The sequence below is a fragment of the Xenopus laevis genome, chromosome 6S (assembly GCF_017654675.1).
Source record: "Xenopus laevis strain J_2021 chromosome 6S, Xenopus_laevis_v10.1, whole genome shotgun sequence".
In the NCBI taxonomy this organism is placed as follows: Eukaryota; Metazoa; Chordata; class Amphibia; order Anura; family Pipidae; genus Xenopus; species Xenopus laevis.
In genome coordinates, this window is record NC_054382.1 from 95133372 (window position 1) to 95153867 (window position 20496).

General features: G+C 39.1%; 1 protein-coding gene across 1 annotated transcript; it reads left to right on the forward strand.

Moving 5' to 3' along the window:
* Positions 1-267: 267 nt before the first annotated feature.
* Positions 268-18889, forward strand: riok3.S (RIO kinase 3 S homeolog). Its single transcript, NM_001089923.1, is given in 13 exon segments — positions 268-605; positions 4605-4726; positions 5469-5614; positions 6159-6266; positions 9066-9175; positions 10011-10154; positions 11481-11608; positions 12150-12332; positions 13047-13206; positions 15033-15113; positions 15204-15293; positions 15741-15848; positions 18556-18889. Coding segments are annotated over 13 exon segments (1533 nt in total). The 5' UTR covers positions 268-566; the 3' UTR covers positions 18670-18889.
* Positions 18890-20496: the final 1607 nt, after the last annotated feature.

Consider the following 20496-nt stretch of genomic DNA (forward strand, 5'->3'; position numbering starts at 1 on the left):
TTAAGCCCTTCACCTTGTTGCTGAAGGTGAGCAACACATACACTGCAACATCAGGAATACGCATTATATATTCCAATACATTTACTTTATGTCTGTAGCTCCGCCTAAGTCACTTCCAAGTCAGTGCTTCACAGCCAACCAGAAAGCCGCTTCTCTGTTTTCCCTTGGCAACAGTTCGATCGCGCAGTTCCGCCCAGTTACTAGGTGACATCATGTCTCCCAAGATGCATTGCATCTGCCTAGATTCACGGTGGCCATTGAGCGAGGAGCAGGTTCTGTGAGCCGGTGCGGATTTCTCTCAGCTGTCAGACGCAACCTGACCTTCAGTCCCACTCTATTATAGGATATTAATATATATTCATTGTTCCTAAACTAGGCCAGTGTATCCCAGTGACATTCACCTTCAACTATCCGACCTCTCAGCCGCACGAAGATAAGTCCGGGCAAGTTCCGAGGCGATACAGACTCCTATAACTTGACAGTCTCCTCTGAGCACTTCCTGCTGCTGCTGGTTATACTGCTCCCGACATTCTCTCCCCGGCACCTACACGAGGCTGAATGAGAACATGGATCAAGGTGGAATCATCGGACCCGAAACCCGGCCGGTGAGGTTTACAGCTTCTTATTCTTCCAGAGATTCCCCCTGTGCTGTACTCATTACTGGCTTCTTCTTCTTGGGGGACTTCTACTTCGGTTACACCTGTGCAGGAGACGTAAATAGATATATATACAGGGACCTGTTATACAGAATGGACCTGGGGTTTTCCAGATAACAGATTTTTCTGTAATTTGGATCTTTATACCTTAAGTCTACTAGAAAATCATTTAAACATTAAATAAACCCAATAGTCTGGTTTTGTTTCCAATAAGGATTAATTATATTTTAGTTTGGATCAATTACAAACTACTGTTTTATTATTACACAGAAAAGTATCATTTTGATCAATTTGGATAAAATGGAGTCTGTGACGTAACTACCACTGGGCCCCACGACAAAATATTTTTCAGGCCCCCAAAATGTCTAGATATTAGGGATATGGCGGATACACTATTATGGATTATCCTTCGCGAATCCAAATCCTTCGCGAATTTCCGAATCCAAATCCTTATTTGTATATTCAGATTAGGGGTGGGAAGGGGACTTTGCATATGCGAATTAGGATTCGGTCTGGCTGGGCAGAAGGATTGATCTGTTTTACCAATATTTATTGAAATTATATATTAATTATAGCCTCATAGGGCCCCTATATCTTCTCCCCCCCCCACACACACACACATGTGTTGTCTGCTTCCTCTGTAGTTATGCCTCTGAATGGGGTCTATGGGAGACAGCCTTTCCATAAAAGGATAACAGAGTTCCGGATAACAGATCCCTTACCTGTGTGTGTATATATAGTGAATAAAGTAAAATATTAGAATATTATAACTTACTGAGGAGTTTATACAGGTCATGGAACTCCGAGGTAACTTTTAATATTCTCATATTTTGCAACTGGGGGTACTTTATTTATTATAATACTCGCGTTTCAGTGAGTCATGTGACAGAAATGACATCAGAACTCACCGTTTGTAACTGATGACATCAGAACTCACTGTTTATAAGGATATAATTTACAAGATGTTCATGGTTTTTGTGTATTATTTATACATACACTCCAGGCAGTGGTAATTTCAGATAGCTTTATTACACAAACCTATTTAGTCCTTAGGGCTAAATATGTTTGTGTAATGAATATTTTACTGCTGCCTGGAGTCCCGTTGAGTGCGTGCCATTCATTGGTTTGAAGGACTGATGTCTCCCCTTTGCTGAATGTTCGGACCACTACACCCGGGCCAGCAAACAGGAGCAGTGAGTGACCCATATTTGTATCAATGGAGAAACAGTGTTCAGCGGAGGGTTCAGGGCAAAAGCACCCAAACCAAGTCACCTATTTGGGGAGCTTTTAGAAATTATCGATTTTTTGCTGTGAAAGTTTGTTTAATTGATTATATCAGACTATATTCTATATATCAGACTGAAATTAATGTGGCGATGTTTGTAGTGAGAGATGGTTACCATATCTTGCTTTTATCTCCATATCCACCCTGCAGTACTGAGGTATGAGTAGGCGCTTCTCTAATTACAATATACGTCACTCTCTGGATATGTATTGCAAGGGCCTGACATACTCTTCAGAGTCCTAATAGATCAGGTTTGGCAACCAGTGCTGGAGCCATTGCTTTATGGCCGGCCACAAGAGTTTAAGCTGATGCTAAAAATACACATTGGGAAAGTCTCTGTGAGTCAGCAGTGACACAATATATGGCTTTATGATCTTCTGTTCCCTGTTATCACTTATTATATCACAATTATATACTTTACTTATTGCACACACATTTTGTTCACCAATGAAAGGCCAACTTATATGTCACAGAGGTGACACTTATTGCCGTTACTCTCCCTTGCCTGGTTCCATAGAGGCTTATTGATTTCAGTTTGGGTAACTTTCTTCATTCATGGGCAGAAACAGTTGAGGGTTAGTTTGTATCTGTATAGGACAATGTAACAATTCTAAGACTTGTTAGCCCTCTATTCAATTATACACACATATACAAATATGGATTCTTTTTTTAAAAAAACCTTATTTATTTAGTGGTACTAATATGTAAGCACTCCCAGTGAATTCAGTTTTTCACTGGGCTGTGCACCACCATCTTACCTGTTTCTTCCCTTACACTTTAGCATACACAAATCTAAAGGTTGGCCATACACTTTGGTCCACTCGTTTGGGCATATCGGGTTAAGAGCCGCTTTTTTGTTGAACGTGCCAATTACGGCTGGGCGATTGGTGAATCCGAACGTTTGGCCCTGGGGCCGAAAGATCGGATAACAATGCTGTGAATGGGAGCCAACGGATCGCATCAACTAGCCGATGCAGTCCTGGATCATAGAAAAATCCAAACTTGACCGATGTATATCTGGCCGATCGATTGGGAAGACACGTTGGGAGCCCCCACACATGGGCTGCCGAGTCGGTCTAAAGGACAGATATCGGCAGCTTTAATCTGCCCGTGTATGGCCACCTTAAGTCGTAGATGAGGAAAGGGGTGATGGCAGTGCTTCTTTCCCTAGCCCGATGCATTAATTAAACACTAATGGGCAGATTTTTTTTTTTTTTGTTGAAAACTCTCAAATTCGAATTGTGAATTATCCAAACTCGATTCGAGTTTAAATTCAAATTCAATTTTTATTTATCATACTTTGACCCTTTAAGAATCTGACTATTCACCACCCAAAACCTGCTCTGGTGGTTTGCAGCCTTCCTGACATTCAAGTTTTTTTTGGAGAAAAAAAAACTCCAATCGAATTTTTTAAATTTGAATCGAGTTTTTCTAATTCAAATCAAATTTTCAGGCTGACTCAATTAGTCCGAGCTGAGAAAACTCGATTTTATCTATGAATTTCGATTGGTCGAATCTCAAGTTTATGGGAGTTTAAAAAAAAAAAAAAGCATGACTTCGAAATGGGACCCTTGATTAATGTGCCTCCCCATGATATGTGTTTTTACCTTAACTCCATCCCTCTGAAATGAGGCTAGTTTTTTAAATTGTAAATTATGAGCTCTCTATAAACCCCCACCCCCCAAGCTGCAGCCTTTGTCAGAATATGAGATGGGGGAAGCACTTATTATACAGAGGGCTTCTCGGGGCTGGTAATTTGTTTGTATCTCTTACTCCGCACTCTGTAATATTACTTTAAATTACTATCTTCTTCCGTACTGCTCTCGTTTTTAAGCGCCTGGATCGGGAGTGGACCGAATTCTTCCAGGCCTCCTCATTGCAGACGGAGATGAAGAAAGTGGCAAGCTCCTCCTGGCTTCCACACAGATGCGCGTTTCACCGGGTTCGGCTTCATCAGGGCGGGTTGATGAACTGAGTGATCTCAATATAATTAATAAAGATAGTAATTTGAATTAATATTACCGAGTGCGGAGTAAAGCTGGCCATAGATGCAAAGATCCGATCGTTCGAATCATAGAACGATCTCACTTCCCCATCTCCCGACCTGCCTTTAACCATTCAGATCAAATAAAGTAGAAAAGAACAGATCAGCCAATGTTCTGCCCCTGACAGCAATCGTATGAAAGTCATGTCTGAGAAAAGCCAGTGACAGTCTCCCACTGAAATTCGTACGATCGGCAATACACGCAGAGATATTATCGGCAGCCGACATTTTGTAACCTGTCCAATCAACCAACGACCGATCTCCACGGAATGAAAAATGTCAGGACTCTTCACACACAGTCGGAAAATCTTACTAATCCTCGATTCATACAATCAGAAATTTGTTTACCTACTTAAACCTCTAGCCTCCGTTGCTCACAAGAACCAAAGAAAGCTAGAAAGTGAAAGTGGTTTAAATTGCAGTTTTTGCCCTGTTCAGTTCAAGAAATACTGAAAACTTCCATTCCTGTTTTTTAAGTAACCACATGCAAAAAATATGTTTAGCACAAGCCCTGTATATTGAACTGTCCCTTTAATAAACATATAAACAAATATCATAATTCCTTCATTAATATCCCTGAAAAAAATGATGTAATATCTTCTATTCGTTGTCATTTCAGAGCCCCTGGGGTGTTGCTGCAAAGCCTGCAGTCCAGTGTTCCTTGGTAGAGGTGATGAGTGAGGAGCTGGCCAGAAAACTCCAACTGGAAGAAGAGAGCCATGTGTTCACAGAGGAGGTTCTGTAAGTAACATTTTATATACAGTCCAAATCATTACATTGTTAGCATTCAGGTTGTGGATATATTTGCAGCAAATCATACTTGTACATGAAAGATAAAACATATGTAGCATTTTATTTAGACATCTGGCACTTGAATCCTTTTAAAATACATAGAAAATGTAAAATGTCAGTAACTCCAAAGGTCAAAGTACTTGCGAATAACAGTCCCATTTTTTACAACAGGTTTCTTGTACTATTCGTGCAGATTGTGTGAATGACCTTTGACTTAAACTATTGTGTTGCTAATATCATACCTGTGGAAATTGCCCTGTATCACTGATTCCATCTGTATAAAATTAGTTTAAAATACTAGTACAGGTATGGGACTTGTTATCCAAAATGCTCAGGACCTGGGGTATTCCATAATTTGGATCCTCATACCTTAAGTCTACAAAAAATGTAAACATTAAATAAATAGGCTGGTTCTGCTTCCAATAAGGATTACTTATATCTTAGTTTGGATTAAGTACAAAGTACTGTTTTATTATTACAGAGAAAAAGGAAATCATTTTTAAAAATGGGGATTATTTGGATAAAATAGAGCCTATGGGAGATGGCCATTATGTAATTCGGAGCCTTCTGGATAATGGGTTTCCGGATAATGGATCCCATACCTGTACATTATATTTAAAAGTCATTACATTTTTTTTTTTTGGTTGGATTGTCCCTTTTAAAGTGCTAAGATGCCTCTCCCCTTTTCCAGTAGTGAAGACGGTCCTTTCCTAAATGCTGATAACATTGACACATCAAGCGATGAAGTCTTGGCTCAGATGCTGCAGATGCAGTTTGACAAGGAATATGATGCCCAGCTTCTCAGAGAAGAGAAAAAGTTTAATGGAGATAGCAAAGGTAGGAGTCGTTTTAGTAGAAAAAAAACTACTGTTAAATGGGTGGTTCACCTTTAATTTAACTTTTAGTATGTGAAAAGTTGCTTAGAATTGGCAACTCTATAAATTGATCTTCCTTATTATTATTTTTTATATATTTTAATTATTTACCCTTTTCTTCTAACTCTTTGCAGCTTTCAAAAAGGGGGTCACTGACCCCTTCTAAAAACAAATGCTCTGTAAAGCCACTTATTTATTATTGCTACTATATATCACTCATCTGTCTATGCATGCATCTCCTGTTCATATTCCAGTCTTTTATTCAAATTGATGCATGGTTGCTAGGGTAATTTGGACCCTAGCAGCCAGATTGCTGAAATTGCAAACTAGAGAGCTGCTGCATAAAAAGCTAAATAACTCAAAAACCACAAATAATAAAAAATGAAAACCACTCGCATATTGTCTCAGAACACCCCTCTCTACATCAAACTAAAAGTTAATTCAAAGGTGAACAAGCCCTTTAAGGATGAATGAGAAGAAATTGATTTTTTTATTTTCATTCTTAGTATCTATATCGTTTGAGAACTATCGGAAGGTTCATCCCAGTGAAGAAAATGACAGCTCAGAGGATGAAGTGGATTGGCAAGACACTCGCCATGATCCATACAAAGCAGGTAGCCTTCACTCTCCTTGTATTGTGTAGTGTGTTCAAGCTTAGAAATAACTTTTACGCTGTTACGATTGTTCAAAACAGAACTTTCTTGTTGCTTTTAACGCCCCATTATGTACTATACATACATAATGACAAGCACATGTTCTAGTTAAATGATTAGATACACACGGCTAGCTGTTGCCTTGTACAGGGCAGTAGGTTGACAGGTTGCTGGGAGGGTTGTGGCTCAAAATGGTGATCCTTAAAGGGATACTGTCATGGGAAAAACATTTTTTTTCAAAACGAATCAGTTAATAGTGCTGCTCCAGCAGAATTCTGCACTGAAATCCATTTCTCAAAAGAGCAAACAGATTTTTTTATATTCAATTTTGAAATCTGACATGGGGCTAGACATTTTGTCAATTTCCCAGCTGCCCCTGGTCATGTGACTTGTGCCTGCACTTCAGGAGAGAAATACTTTCTGGCAGGCTGCTGTTTCTCCTTCTCAATGTAACTGAAGGAGTCTCAGTGGGACATGGGTTTTTACTATTGAGTGCTGTTCTTAGATCTACCAGGCAGCTGTTATCTTGTGTTAGGGAGCTGCTATCTCGTTACCTTCCCACTGTTCTTTTGTTTGGCTGCTGGGGGAAAAAAGGGAGGGGTGATATCACTCCAACTTGCAGTACAGCAGTAAAGAGTGATTGAAGTTTATCAGAGCACAAGTCACATGACTTGGGGCAGCTGGGAAATTGTCAAAATGTCTAGCCCCATGTCAGATTTCAAAATTGAATATAAAAAAATCTGTTTGCTCTTTTGAGAAATGGATTTCAGTGCAGAATTCTGCTGGAGCAGCACTATTAACTGATTCATTTTGAAAAAAAAAATTTTTCCCATGACAGTATCCCTTTAACTAGGGATGCACCGAAGGCAGGATTCAGTTCGGGATTCGGCCTTTTTCAGCAGGATTCGGATTCGGCCGAATCCTTCTGCCTGGCCGACCGAATTCTAATTTGCATATGCAAATTAGAGGCGGGGAGGGAAATTGCGTGACTTTTTGTCACAAAACAAATAAGTAAAAAATGTTTTCCCCTTCCTACCCCTAATTTGCATATGCAAATTCGGATTCGGGTTCACTAAGGATTCCGAGCTTCAGCCAAATCCAAGATAGTGGATTAGGTGCATCCCTATCCTTAACTGTATGGCTTGGGTTTGCTAGAATAGTTAGTGTGGACCAACAAGGTAAAAAAAACAATATAGTACAAGGATTTGATCCGTTATCCAGAAACTCGTTATCCCAAAAGTTCTGAATTACAGAAAGGCTGACTCTCGTTTTTTCCAAATAATTACAATTTTTAAAAATGATTTCCTTGTTCTCTGTAATAATAAAACAGTAGCTTGTACTTGATTCAAGCTAAGATATAATTAATCCTTATTGGAAGCCAAACCAGCCTTTGGGGTTTATTTCATGTTTACATGAGAGTAGACTTAAGGTATGAAGATCCAAATTACAGAAAGATCCGTTATCCAGAGAGACTCGGGTCCCGAGCTTTCTGAATAACAGATCCCATACCTGTATATTAGATCAGTGCCTGTGGGGAACTTTGCTTGCTCTGCTCCTCTCAAAGACTTCACTAGCTACTTCCTATTTAGCAGAATATGCAATCTGCTGACTGTGCAACCCTCTGGTATCCGAGAGTTAAGTATGGAAAGAGAATGCTGAGGTTTACATTCCTGAGTGATACACCAGTCAAACTCTATAAAAATGACACTGCTGTCCTGTGAGGCCCCAGCAACCAAACCGTCCTGTGTGCCTTTTCCTTTATACTGTCTTTTCACCTCAGATAGCAAGAAACGTGGCGGTGACAATGGATCAGTGATCTATTTTATCTCCTCTCACTCAATGGAGATAATCTTCAAAATGGTCTTTTTGCTAATATAGTTTTTATTTCCCAGATAAACCCATGCCTATCCCTAAAAAAAAAAAAAAATCAGTTTTTGGACAATCAAAAACCGAAATTCTCTTAGACTTTTTTTTTTTGTTTCTTTCATTTTAATTTTGCATCTGTCTCTCTAGCCCCTACAGATAAACTATTTCTTGGCAAAAAAAATGTCATATATAATATGAGAGAGGTTTTGTTCTCTAGTGAGCCGTGTATGACATTTGTTTGGTTGGAATTATTATTTATATAGGACAAAAAAATGTTCTGATTGATCGCTGGAACCCTTCCAAATTATAAGTATCATCGATGAACCTCTTATGGAGAATCAAATTGTAAGTCCATTCATGAGGGGACCACATCGGCTGATGTTTCCAATAGCCCAGAAAAAGATTAGCATAACTGGGCACAATTCTGGTCTCCATAGCAGTTCTGCACGTTTGCATTTATGACATTTGACTGCTGTTTATCCTCCTGTGTAAGAACTAAAGAAATTGTATCCTCCACAGTTTATATGTTTTTGGCTATGTGAACATATAGCCTTTTATATAAACTGTGGTAATGTTTCCCAAGCAAGCATATACTTATCACCAGTGCAGGGTAACCATATATATATTTTATTCTATAAAAAGCTTTTATTTTATTTATTTGGAGTTACGGACCATTTAAGTTTAGTTTTGAGGCAATTAAAGCAGTATACTCTATATAACACTGAGTTATCTCCAATCCCGTGACTAGGAGCTATGTTTAAGTGCCATGTACATCTGGTGGAGCATTTGATGTTATGCATCAATTTTTTTCCCACCAGATCAATTTCATCTCCTCTCATTTGATGGAGATAATCTTCAAAATGTTCATTTGCTAATACAGTTTTTATTTTCCAGTTAAACCCACGCCTACCCCTAAAAAAGGCTTTGTTGGCAAGGGGAAAGACATCACAACTAAACATGACGAGGTGGTGTGCGGCAGGAAGAACACGGCACGAATGGAAAATGTAAGCACGAAAATCAAACCATTTAAGTCTAATTAGAAAATATTGTGAAACATGTTATTATTTCACATTCAGAACAACACACACACCATATAAAAACCTTATGGATGTGCAGTTGAACTGTATACATGTTTGATAGTCTTTTAGTCAGCACTCACCACTTTTCACCTTTTTATATCAGCAGTGCACGTGTCCAGTGGTCCACTTCCCCACCGACTTTCCAGAAATCCAATTTAAGACATGGCACCATGCAGTAATTCAAATGTTTAAAAGCCCTGGAAATAGGCCTGAAAAGTTGTGTATGTTTGTAACAGATCATGAAGCCGTGTCTTCAATAAAGGGTTTTTAAACATTTGGATATTGCATGGTGCCGTGTCATAAATTGGATTTCTGTGTACATGTTTTACACGGAGCCTAAAGTTACCCAGTCATGAAGGGACTAAAACAAATTCGCTATTATATGTAAAAATCATGTCATTCACACTACAAAGTAAAATATCACCAATGATCAGTGTTACTTGGCTACAGAAAAAGACAAATAACAACCTAGCTTAGTATTCCACGATGTTCTATGGGTGTCATGCACACCTCAACAAACTTTTTAAAGGTGACTAATCACACAGGCATTATAGGATTAAGTGACTAACTTCCCCTTTAACAGTTGATTTGTACAGTTACACTGCAGAGTTAGTCAGATTGTCCCTCTGGATGCAAAATAAATGGGATTTTTCTGAGAATCTGAAATATTTCACATTGTGAAATCGCACAGCAAGTCCCACTTGTTGTGGGAATATTGTGAGAATATTGATTTAACACTGAAGCATGTCTGCATTTTCAGTTTGCCCCAGAATTCCAGGTTGGAGATGGAATTGTAATGGACCTGAAGCTGTCCAACCAAGTTTTCAATGCTTTGAAGCAGCATTCTATCTCTGAGCAGCGTAAAAGTGCCAGGCTGCATGACAAAAAGGAAGTTTCTACTGCTGTAAGTAAATGATTTCCCGTTTCTTTTTTTTTTAAAGGTAACTTTATTTCTTTTAATTTGTAACAATACAAGTAATAAACATTTGAAATGATTTCCCGTTTCTGAGCTAAATTCACTGGTCCATCCAATCTCCTAGTAATGGTTAAGGTGAGTAGTCAACTTAAAGATTGGTTGACGTCAATTGCTCAATTATTTCCCAAGGGGATCCCCTTAGCTGCCAATTTTCACAGATTATTCTGCTATACTTTTTAAGTGCAGCTAAGCTTTATATTTAATAGTGTAAACTTAGTCAAAAGGGTGAATGTGTGTCCACTTTCAATATGTTGCTGCAAATCAAGGGGGGGTTTCTTTTTCATCCCTGCTGTATTTCAATGAGACACTGTTGAAAAATCTGCGCAACAATCCCTGCTACTGTAATGCTGTGCTGTCGGAAACCAACTCCCATACATTCCATCATTTAAAGAGACTGAACCCCATTTGCTTATTTCTTTATTTATTGAGACACTTCCCTAGACCTTCAGCCTTGATTTTAAAGGAGAACTAAAGCTTTACTAAAGAAGTAGGTAGAAATGTTGTACATGATGTTTTGGGCTTCTGTACCAGCCCAAGGCAACCATAGTCCTTTAGCAGTAAAGATATGTGTCTCCAAAGATGCCCCAGTAGCTCCCCATCTTCTTTTCTGCTGATTCACTGCATATGCTCTGTGCTGCTGCCACTTACTGAGCTTAGGGACCCACTCACAATATACAGTACCATAGAATAGAAATGTCACAATATAAGGCTGATTAATAATTAATACAGATAATTACTACATGGCAGCACAGAAACCCGTGCAACTAGCATCAGAATTTAATAATCAACCCTGTAGCATCAGCTTATATTACAGACCAACATCATTTTCTGCTGGATAATTTGCAACGACCCCTAAGCTTAGCTTCTCAACAGCTGCTCAAAGCCCACAGAGCATGTGATTGTCGCAGACACTTTCCAAGATGGTGACCCCCTGTGACAAGTTTAAAGTCCTGGATCACTGCTTTTGACAAGCTGTAACTTTCGGATGGTGCAATAAGTTCACTATATCAAATATGACATTTTAGACATATTAATTTTTAGGGTTTAGTTCTCCTTTAAAGGGTAGAATACAGGCGCCAAGAAGAAGCCACTACACTACCCTGCTTATATCGGTACATACAGCTAACTTTAGTGGCAATGACGATTTAAATTATAATTCACACAATTATGTGGCTGAAGAAACAAATATGTGATGACACATTATACAGTTCATAATGTAATGTTGAAAATGGCTAAATTATCTCTGTGTTTCAGGAAAAAGTAGTGGATCCAAAAACGAGACTGCTCTTATATAAAATGGTGAACTCTGGTGTGCTGGAAACCATTAATGGCTGTGTGAGCACTGGAAAGGAGTCTGTTGTGTTTCATGCTAGTGGAGGAAGGTATGTACTTTTGGTTGTCATAGTTACCATAACTTAAAGGAGAAGGAAAGGCTAAAATGAAGTAAGCTTTATCAGAAACACCTCATTTATTTCCTTCTATTGTGTACACATGGGCTTCTGTATAAGACTTCATGTTTTCAGCTTAAACCTCCAGGGCTAGGGCTTGAGCTCCTCTCTCCCGCTTCCTTTTCCCTCCTCCCCTCCCTGCTGTAATCTGAGCCCAGAGCTATGAGTGAGCAGGGAGCGACTCGGACAGGAAGTGATGTCACACCAAGCTAATATGGCAGCTGCTATCATATAAGAACAGAGAGAGCTTCTAGAGCTGTTTACTCCGGTATGGTAAAGCATTCTGCAGAATAGATATAGTGTTATAGCTTGCACTGTTGTGGCTAATCTGTTGGCAATAAACTGCTTTGGTAGCTTTTTTTCTCCTTTAAGCTTTTTGGTTTAGGTAATTTGAAGAGATACTTGAAATATTTTAGCCATCAGAAATTTAAAGAGTGTGTTTTGTATATTTACTATGTGTTCTTTATGCTTCTAGTATGGAGGATCAAGAAATACCTGCTGAATGTGCCATCAAGGTCTTCAAAACAACTCTTAATGAGTTCAAGAACAGAGATAAATACATCAAGGATGACTACAGATTCAAAGATCGTTTTAGTAAACTCAATCCACGCAAAATCATTCGGATGTGGGCTGAAAAGGAAATGCACAATTTGAAAAGGTATATTGTTCAGCAACTTACTGCACACTGAAATGATCAACATTTTGGAGTTTTTTTCAGGTTTGGTTTGTATGCAGAAACACGTACGTTCTTAGGCTTCAATCTATTATATTTTATATTCAATTTTGAAATATGACATGGGGCTAGACATATTGTCAGTTTCCCAGCTGCCCCAGTCATGTGACTTGTGCCTGCACTTGAGGATGGAACTACTTTCTGGCAGGCTGTTATTTCTCCTACTTAATGTAACTGAATCAATCTCAGTGGGACTTGGCTTTTACTATTGAGTGCTGTTCTTAGATCTACCAGGCAGCTGTTATCTTGTGTCTGGGAGCTGCTATCTGGTTACCTTCCCATTGTTCTGTTGTTAGGCTGCTGGGGGGAAAGGGAAGGGGGTGATATCACTCCAACTTGCAGTATAGCAGTAAAGAGTGATTGAAGTCACATGACTAGGGGCAGCTGGGAAATTGACTATCTCTAGCCCCATGTCAGATTTCAAAATTGAATATAACAAAATCTGTTTGCTCATTTGAAAAATGGATTTCAGTGCAGAATTCTGCTGGAGCAGCACTATTAACTGATTCATTTTGAAAAAAAAAACATGTTTTCCCATAACAGTATCCCTTTAAAAATGGCACAGTTAAGCAAACTCTTATCAGTTTAGGTTATTTTGTTAATTCATAATGTTAAATGTATATTCTTCTATGTGATTAGAATACACAAAGCTGGCATTCCATGTCCAGAAGTTGTCTTGCTGAAGAAACACGTTCTTGTGATGTCATTTATTGGAAAGGATCAAATCCCTGCCCCCACACTGAAGGAAGCCAAGCTTGGATTGGAAGAGTCAAAGCAGGCATATTATCAGGTTCTTTCCGTAAGTGTTTGCATATAGGTGCAATTAGCTGAACCAGAACCCTGCAACTGGTGTATGTACAATGGCCTGGTTAATAGAAAGAGATACAAAATGCCGTAAAATGTATTTAGCAACTGTCTTTACACTGTAAAAATCTCAGTTGATGATTATTTCTGATACTGCTTGATATTTAAAGAAACAGGAACACCAAAAAAATGAAAGCGGTTTAAAGTAATGAAAATATCATGTTAGGGATGCACCGAATCCATTATTTGGGATTTGGCTGAATTCCCGAATCCTTCCTTGGTGAAAGATTCGGACGAATACCGAACCGAATCCTAATTTGCATACGCAAATTAGGGGTGGGAAAGGAAAATGTGAAAAAAATTCTTTTTTTGTGTCAAAGTCCCTTGATTTCCCTTCATGCCCCTAATTTACATATGTAAATATGGTTTTGGTTTGGCCAGGCACAAGGATTCGGCCGAATCCTGCTGAAAAAGGCTGAATCCTGGATTCGGTGCATCCCTATATCATGTAGTGTTGCCCTACACTGGTAAAACTGATGTGTTTGCTTGAAACACTACTATAATTCATATAAACAAGCTGCTGTGCAGCATTAGTGGCAATTGAAAAAAGTCTATATGGTACAGGTTAAATAGTGGATAACAGATAACATTATATTCTACAGAGCTTATCTGCTCTGTAACCTGAGCCTTTTCTCCATTGAATGTCTGCCCCCATTGCTACACAGCAGCTTATTTATATAAACAATAGTAGTGTTTCTGAAGCAAACACAGCAGTTTTACCAGTGCATTATATTTGTATTACTTTAAAACACTTTCATCTTTTGATGTTACTGTTCAGAGGACAGGGACAGTAGAGGGCATGATCAAAGCACCCCTTTGTGCTGTAACCTTATGAATGTGATTCTTACAGCTATTTATTGGAGTTCTAATGTGGTTTGTGAGTGTAAGGGGCAGGTTTATCAAAGGTCGAGGTGAATTTTCAATTTAAAAAAAAATTCGAATTTCGAGCTATTTTTGTGTACCTCGACTAGGGAATAGTCCAAATTTGGTTCGAATTTGAAAAAAATTTGAATATCGAAATTTATCATGTACTGGGGGTTCTAAACTTCGCGCAAGGCAGATTGATTCGCAAAGTGAATATATTTGCCCTGTGCATGTATATATTTGTAAAGCTGAATAAGTGTGGTGCAAACAGAATTGCAAATTTTTTTTCACAATGCGAATGTCTATAAGAGCTTTTTAAATAAGTCAAAAATCGCAAATTGCAAATATCTATGTGCACACTGAGCGACTGAATTGCGCCACAACTTTGGTGGCGGAGAAAATATTTGCAAAACAGTTTCGCAAAGTGCGAATTTAAGTTGCTGTCAATGCTATTTTCGCTCACAACAACCTCACACATTGGGTGCCCTCGCGTCTCATTTGCGCGCCATTTGCGAAAAATTTTCACAATGAGAATTCGCAAAAAATGGAAAGACGGGCAGAGCAGTGCAATGTATTTGCGTTCAGGAAAAAACATGGGCAATAGAACCATTTGCGAAAAATTGTGCGCTGCGCGAACTTTATAGATGACCCCCACTATCTCTTTAAAAATTCGACTTCGACCATTCACCATCTAAAACCTGCCGAATTGCTGTTTTAGCCTATTGGGGTCCTCCTAGAACCTATTTGGAGTCAATTGGTGGACTTCAACTTAATTTCGGTTGGTCTTTTTGAATTTCAAAGTTTTTCAAATTTGAAATTCGACCCTTGATAAATATGCGCCTGTGTGTATGTATATTATGGGATTCAAAATAAACTGAATAACTCATACATTTTCAGATGATGAAGCAGCTCTATGACCAGTGTAACCTCGTCCATGCGGATCTGAGTGAATACAACATGATGTGGCATGAAGGAAAGGTAAATATTAAGGGCATGGTCCAGAGTTGGTTAATAATGTACCGTATTGCATAGGAGCTTACTGAGCGCCAACATTCTTCCATGTTGCAGGTGTGGCTTATAGATGTAAGTCAGTCTGTGGAGCCTACTCACCCCCATGGCCTGGAATTTCTGTACAGGGACTGCAGAAATGTATCCCAGGTATGTATTTATACAGCATCTCTACACTAGAAGGAAACTAGTTCACTAATGCAGGGCTCCCCAACCGCTGGGCCGCAGACAGTCCTGAACTGGGCCCCAGAACAATTAACGCGGCATGCTGAATTAGACACCGGCTTGCCACAATTGGATGACGACCCCTCCCCGACCCCCCCAGTCCTTCCAAAAAATGTGTCTCTTCTTTGGTCCCCGGGCCAATAAAGGGGAACCCCTGCACTTATGGGCTTCACCTAATCATCTTTACCTGAAGTGCTGCTGAGTTAGTCTTTTTTTACTGCATAATTCAATGGCCTATTTACTGTACTGGAGTAAGGAACCACTTTCATTGATATTGTATTTTTGTTTGGGTTGCTTATGCTGCTACGGGGAATATTTAGGCAACTGAATACATTTCTGTTTTCTTCTTTCACTTTCTGTACCCTTCCGTAGTTCTTCCAGAAAGCAGGTGTGTCAGAGACTCCTCATGCAAGGGAGCTTTTCAACATCGTGACTGGCTTGAATATTGCCTCTGATAATCAAGTGGACTTCATGGCTGAGGTAATTATAGGAAAATTATATATATAAAAAAAAAAAAAATTAGCCATGACATTCCTCAAACTACATGTATGAAAGAAGTTTGAAGAATGTTTTCTGTTTTAGGGCAACATATCTAAAAACTGCAGTGGGCAAGTAATAAATCTGCTTCACAAATGTATTTTTTTTCATGTTTATAATTAACAATTTACTTGTGCATTCCTCAGATTAAATACTAAAAAATACTTTTTTTGGTTGAATTGTTTTTAGCAGCAAAGGAATATTAGAATGAGGAAGCACTTTATAAACCATCTCAAAAACTATACAAATCCTATTTTTGAAAAATAATTACTAGGCATTAGAGGAGAAGGAAAGGCTATAAAACAAAGTAAGCTTTATTCAAAAGGTTTATATAAATACACTAGTAAACCCTCAAAGTCCTCTGTCAAAAAAAACACCACATTTCTTTCCTTCTATTGTGTACACATGGGCTTCTGTATCAGACTTCCTGTTTTCAGCTTAAACCTCCAGGGCTAGGGCTTGAGCATGCTCAGTTTGCTCCTCTCTCCATTCCCTGCTGTAATCTGAGCCCAGAGCTATGAGTGAGCAGGGAGAGACTCAGACAGGAAGTGATGTCACACCAAGCTAATATGGCAGCTGCCATCCTAAACAAACAGTGTTTCTAGAGCAGTTTACTCAGGTATGGTAAAGCATTCTGCAGAATAAATAGTGTTATAGCTTCCACTATTGTGGCTAATCTATTGGCAATAAACTGCTTCGGTAGCTTTCCTTCTCCTTTAATCATATAAATATATAGTTAGATCAGCAACAGTTCCTCTTTAAAGGCAGCAGTCTTTAATTGCAGATGCCAGAAAGGGAAGTGATGTGTGTTCTGGTGACGTTTGTGTGCAAGAACTAGAACTTTGTCAGTATAGTCTCTGCAGAATTTAACGTAAGCGAGGGGACTGAAAAAGTTAATTGTAGGGATGCACCGAATCCAGGGTTCAGTCTGGGATTCGGCCAGGATTCAACCTTTCTCAGCAGCATTCGGCTGAATATTTCTGCCTGGCCGAACCGAATACTAATTTGCATATGCAAATTAGGGACAGTTAGGGAAATCGTGGCGACTTTTGGTCACAAAACAAGTAAGTATTTTTTCACCCTTCCCACCCCTAATTTGCATATTCAGATTCGGTATTCATCCGAATCTTTTGCAAAGGGTTCAGCTGAATCCAATATAGTGGATTCGGTGCATCCCTAGTTAATTTTGAAGCCTTGCAGTTAATCCCTCAATTACTGTTAGGAAAACACTACTTGTCCGCTACAACAAAGCTCACTGATAAGTTAAAAGGTGAGCACAGCCAGTTTATTCTCTTCTTCAATGTATTTATTCTTCAATGTTTTACCATACCTGAGTAAATAGCTCTAAAAACTCTCTGTTTGTTTAGGATAGGAGCTGCAGTATTAACGTGGTGTGACATCACTTCCTGCCTGAGTCTCTCCCTGCTCTGGGCTCAGATTACAGTAGAGGAGGGCGGGGGAAGAGGAACAAATTTAGCATGCTCTTGCCCAGGGCAATGAGGTTTAAGCTGAAGGCAGGAAGTCTGATACAGAAGCCCATGTGTACACAATAGAAGGAAAGAAATGCAGTGATTCTTTTGACAGGGGACTCAGAGCAGCGCTACTTTTGGGGTTTACTGGTATATTTAGATGGACCTTTCTGATAAGGCTTACTTAGTTCTAACCTTTCCTTCTCCTTTAAAGGATAAGCAATCCCCATGTTCTCTGTAAGGCTCATTATATTGCCCACCTCTTCCCAAACTGCATAGTTGCCAAAGTAACATCTTTTCTGTATCCGTGCAGAATCAACAGTGTTTACCTCACAACAGGTCATTTTTGGAAGGGACACAACCAAGATGGTGGCACTGACAATCTCTGCACTCAATGACTTTGGCATGGGGATATATTACTTCAATAATGATGCAGTTGAGGAGGGAACAATATAATATCACAGATTTTTTTATTCTACAGCTCGTGTTTATTCTGTTGAGGAGGGGGTCTTGAAGGAACCATATGGAAAGAAAACAAATTGAATGGAAAGCTTTAGATACAATGAACATGAGCAGTACAACATTGGGAACTTCCAGAATCAAACCACATTATACATCAGTAAATCTTAGGTGCAGAGTAGGGAGTTGCAACAGTTTAGAAAAGACTTTTATCACTACACCCCTATTTCTTTTTGTTGCCTTTTAAATAGGAATGCACCAAATCCACTATTGTGGATTCAGCTGAACCCCCGGATCCTTCTCGAAAGATTCTGCGAAATACTGAACCAAATTCAAATCCTAATTTGCATATGCAAACTAGGGGTGGGAAGAAGGAAACATTTTTTACTTCCTTGTTTTGTGAGAAAAAGTCACGCGATTTCCCTCCCTTTCCCTAATTTGCATATGCTAAATCGGATTCGGTTTGGCCGGGCAAAAGGATTCAGGCGAATCCGAACCCTGCTGAAAAAGGCCGAATCCCGAACCTTTTAAAGGATCCTGCTAGCTGCCAGTGTGCTGGTTTTTTTTTTTGTTTTAAAAATAATAAACATAGATTGTAAGCTGTATGGTGATGTGGTATCCCTCGTACTGTATCTTTTATCATGTGGCACTTTAGAACTGTATATTTTGGTGCAGCTCTTGTCCTCCCTACAATCCTTTAATTGTAATCTTTTATGGTCTAGATTGAAGCCTTGGAGAAGGTGAATGAAGATCACGTGCAGATGCATGGAAAGAAAGTTTCCCTATATCAGGAGGATGATGATGATGATGGCCCCCCCCGAATTTATGATAAATAACCCTGATGGAATATTTGAGCTAAAAAAAGAGGAAAAAAAAGCTTGCTGCATTCTTATAACACTGGTGCAGTGGTTATTCCCCTCCAGCGTAGATTGGAAGCGCTGAATCAGAACACAAAAACAGTCCGGCAGGTCACTCTGTATTCACTCTGAGGTGCCTGACCCCGGCTGGGATTGTTCTGCTAATAAGCTGAAAAAATGAAATGCCATCAATTTTAAAGAAAAAAAAACCCAGTTTGATACAGGTTACTGCATTTAGTAACGTCATGTCTTGCTGCTGCTCCTTTTGAGCACCGAGAGGATTATTCCATTGGGTATCGGGTTGTTTTATGGCCTGTGTTTTCCCCAAGGGCTTCATGAAAATAATTGTGAATATGTGGTTAAAAAGAGATCTAACCCTAATTCATAGTGTGCATAAAGCAGCCACACCCATTAATGCTGGTTTGGAACTGAAAAGAAAAATGGCGCTGAAAGTCTATAATTAAAGGTTTTCTTGGTAAGAACAAACACCGTCATAACCAGTGTATTATTTTTCCTTAATTGTTCTTAGTTAAAGGATTGTAGAATTTACAAAAACGCATAAACAAATATCTGTATTTAATCCACTAGTTGAGGCTCGACAAATATAATCTAATATTCTTTCTAGTCTAAAATGCAGCAGCGCTAGATCTCAAGCTTGTTTACTAATTGAATCTAAAGATTTTTGACTATATAAAATGTGAGGGAGCAGGATCTCTGTTGTGTTAAATTCAGTGAAAATGTACATTATTCTCTGGTGTCCTCATGAAGAAATTGTAAGCAGTCATATTATGACGGATTTACATGCTTAATCGTTTGAAGTGATCATAGGAAGTATAATATGCAAGTGCTTGATCTGTAGTTATCATACAAATGTCTTCATTAAAGCTTAAACAATAGAGTTAATAAATTGTTGACTGTTGAATTCATATATATGCGAAAAAAAATACATGTTGATAATAATAATATGTCACTCGGATACACTTACATACACATGAGTGAGTCTTCTACATGGTCTCTATGCCCCTCTGACTTCAATTTATTTCTGCAGTGTCACCATTAGGGCTCTTACTCACGAGTGGTTGTAGCTGCGCTCCCCTGCGTCCTGTTTTTCTGCGTTCAGCCGCAGGGGAGCGCAGCAATAGACGCATTACATTTTTTCCAATGGGGCTGTACTCACACAGGCGCGCCGAACGCAGGTTTAGACGCAACATGCTGCATTTTTCCTGCGTTCGGCGCCTACACACGCGCCTGTGCGAGTACAGCCCCATTGGAAAAAATGTAATGCGTCTATTCCTGCGCTCCCCTGCGGCTGAACGCAGAAAAACGGAACGCAGGGGAGCGCAGCTACAACCGCTCGTGAGTAAGAGCCCTTAGAAAAAATTGGATCCTTAGGTGTGGGATCCATTATCCGGAAACTCATTATCCATAAAGTTGTGAATTCGAGAATGGCCATCTCCCATTTGACTCCATTTTATCCAAATAATATAATTTTTTAAAAATGATTTCCTTTTTCTCTGTAATAATAAAACCGTAGCTTGTACTTGATCCAAACTAATGTGTAATTAAAGGGGTGGTTCACCTTCAAACAACTAGTTGGTTTCAGATAAATCACTAGAAATAACGACTTTTTCCATTGACTTTCTATTTCCTATGTGTGATGGTTTTTCTAATATTGAAGTGTACAGTGTCATTTCTCTCCTTCTGAAGCAGCTCTGGGAGGGGGGTCGCCGACCCTGTAAACTTTTCTAAATTGATACATTTAGTTGATACATTTCTTATGTTTGTCCCTGCTGAGCAGAATCTCTG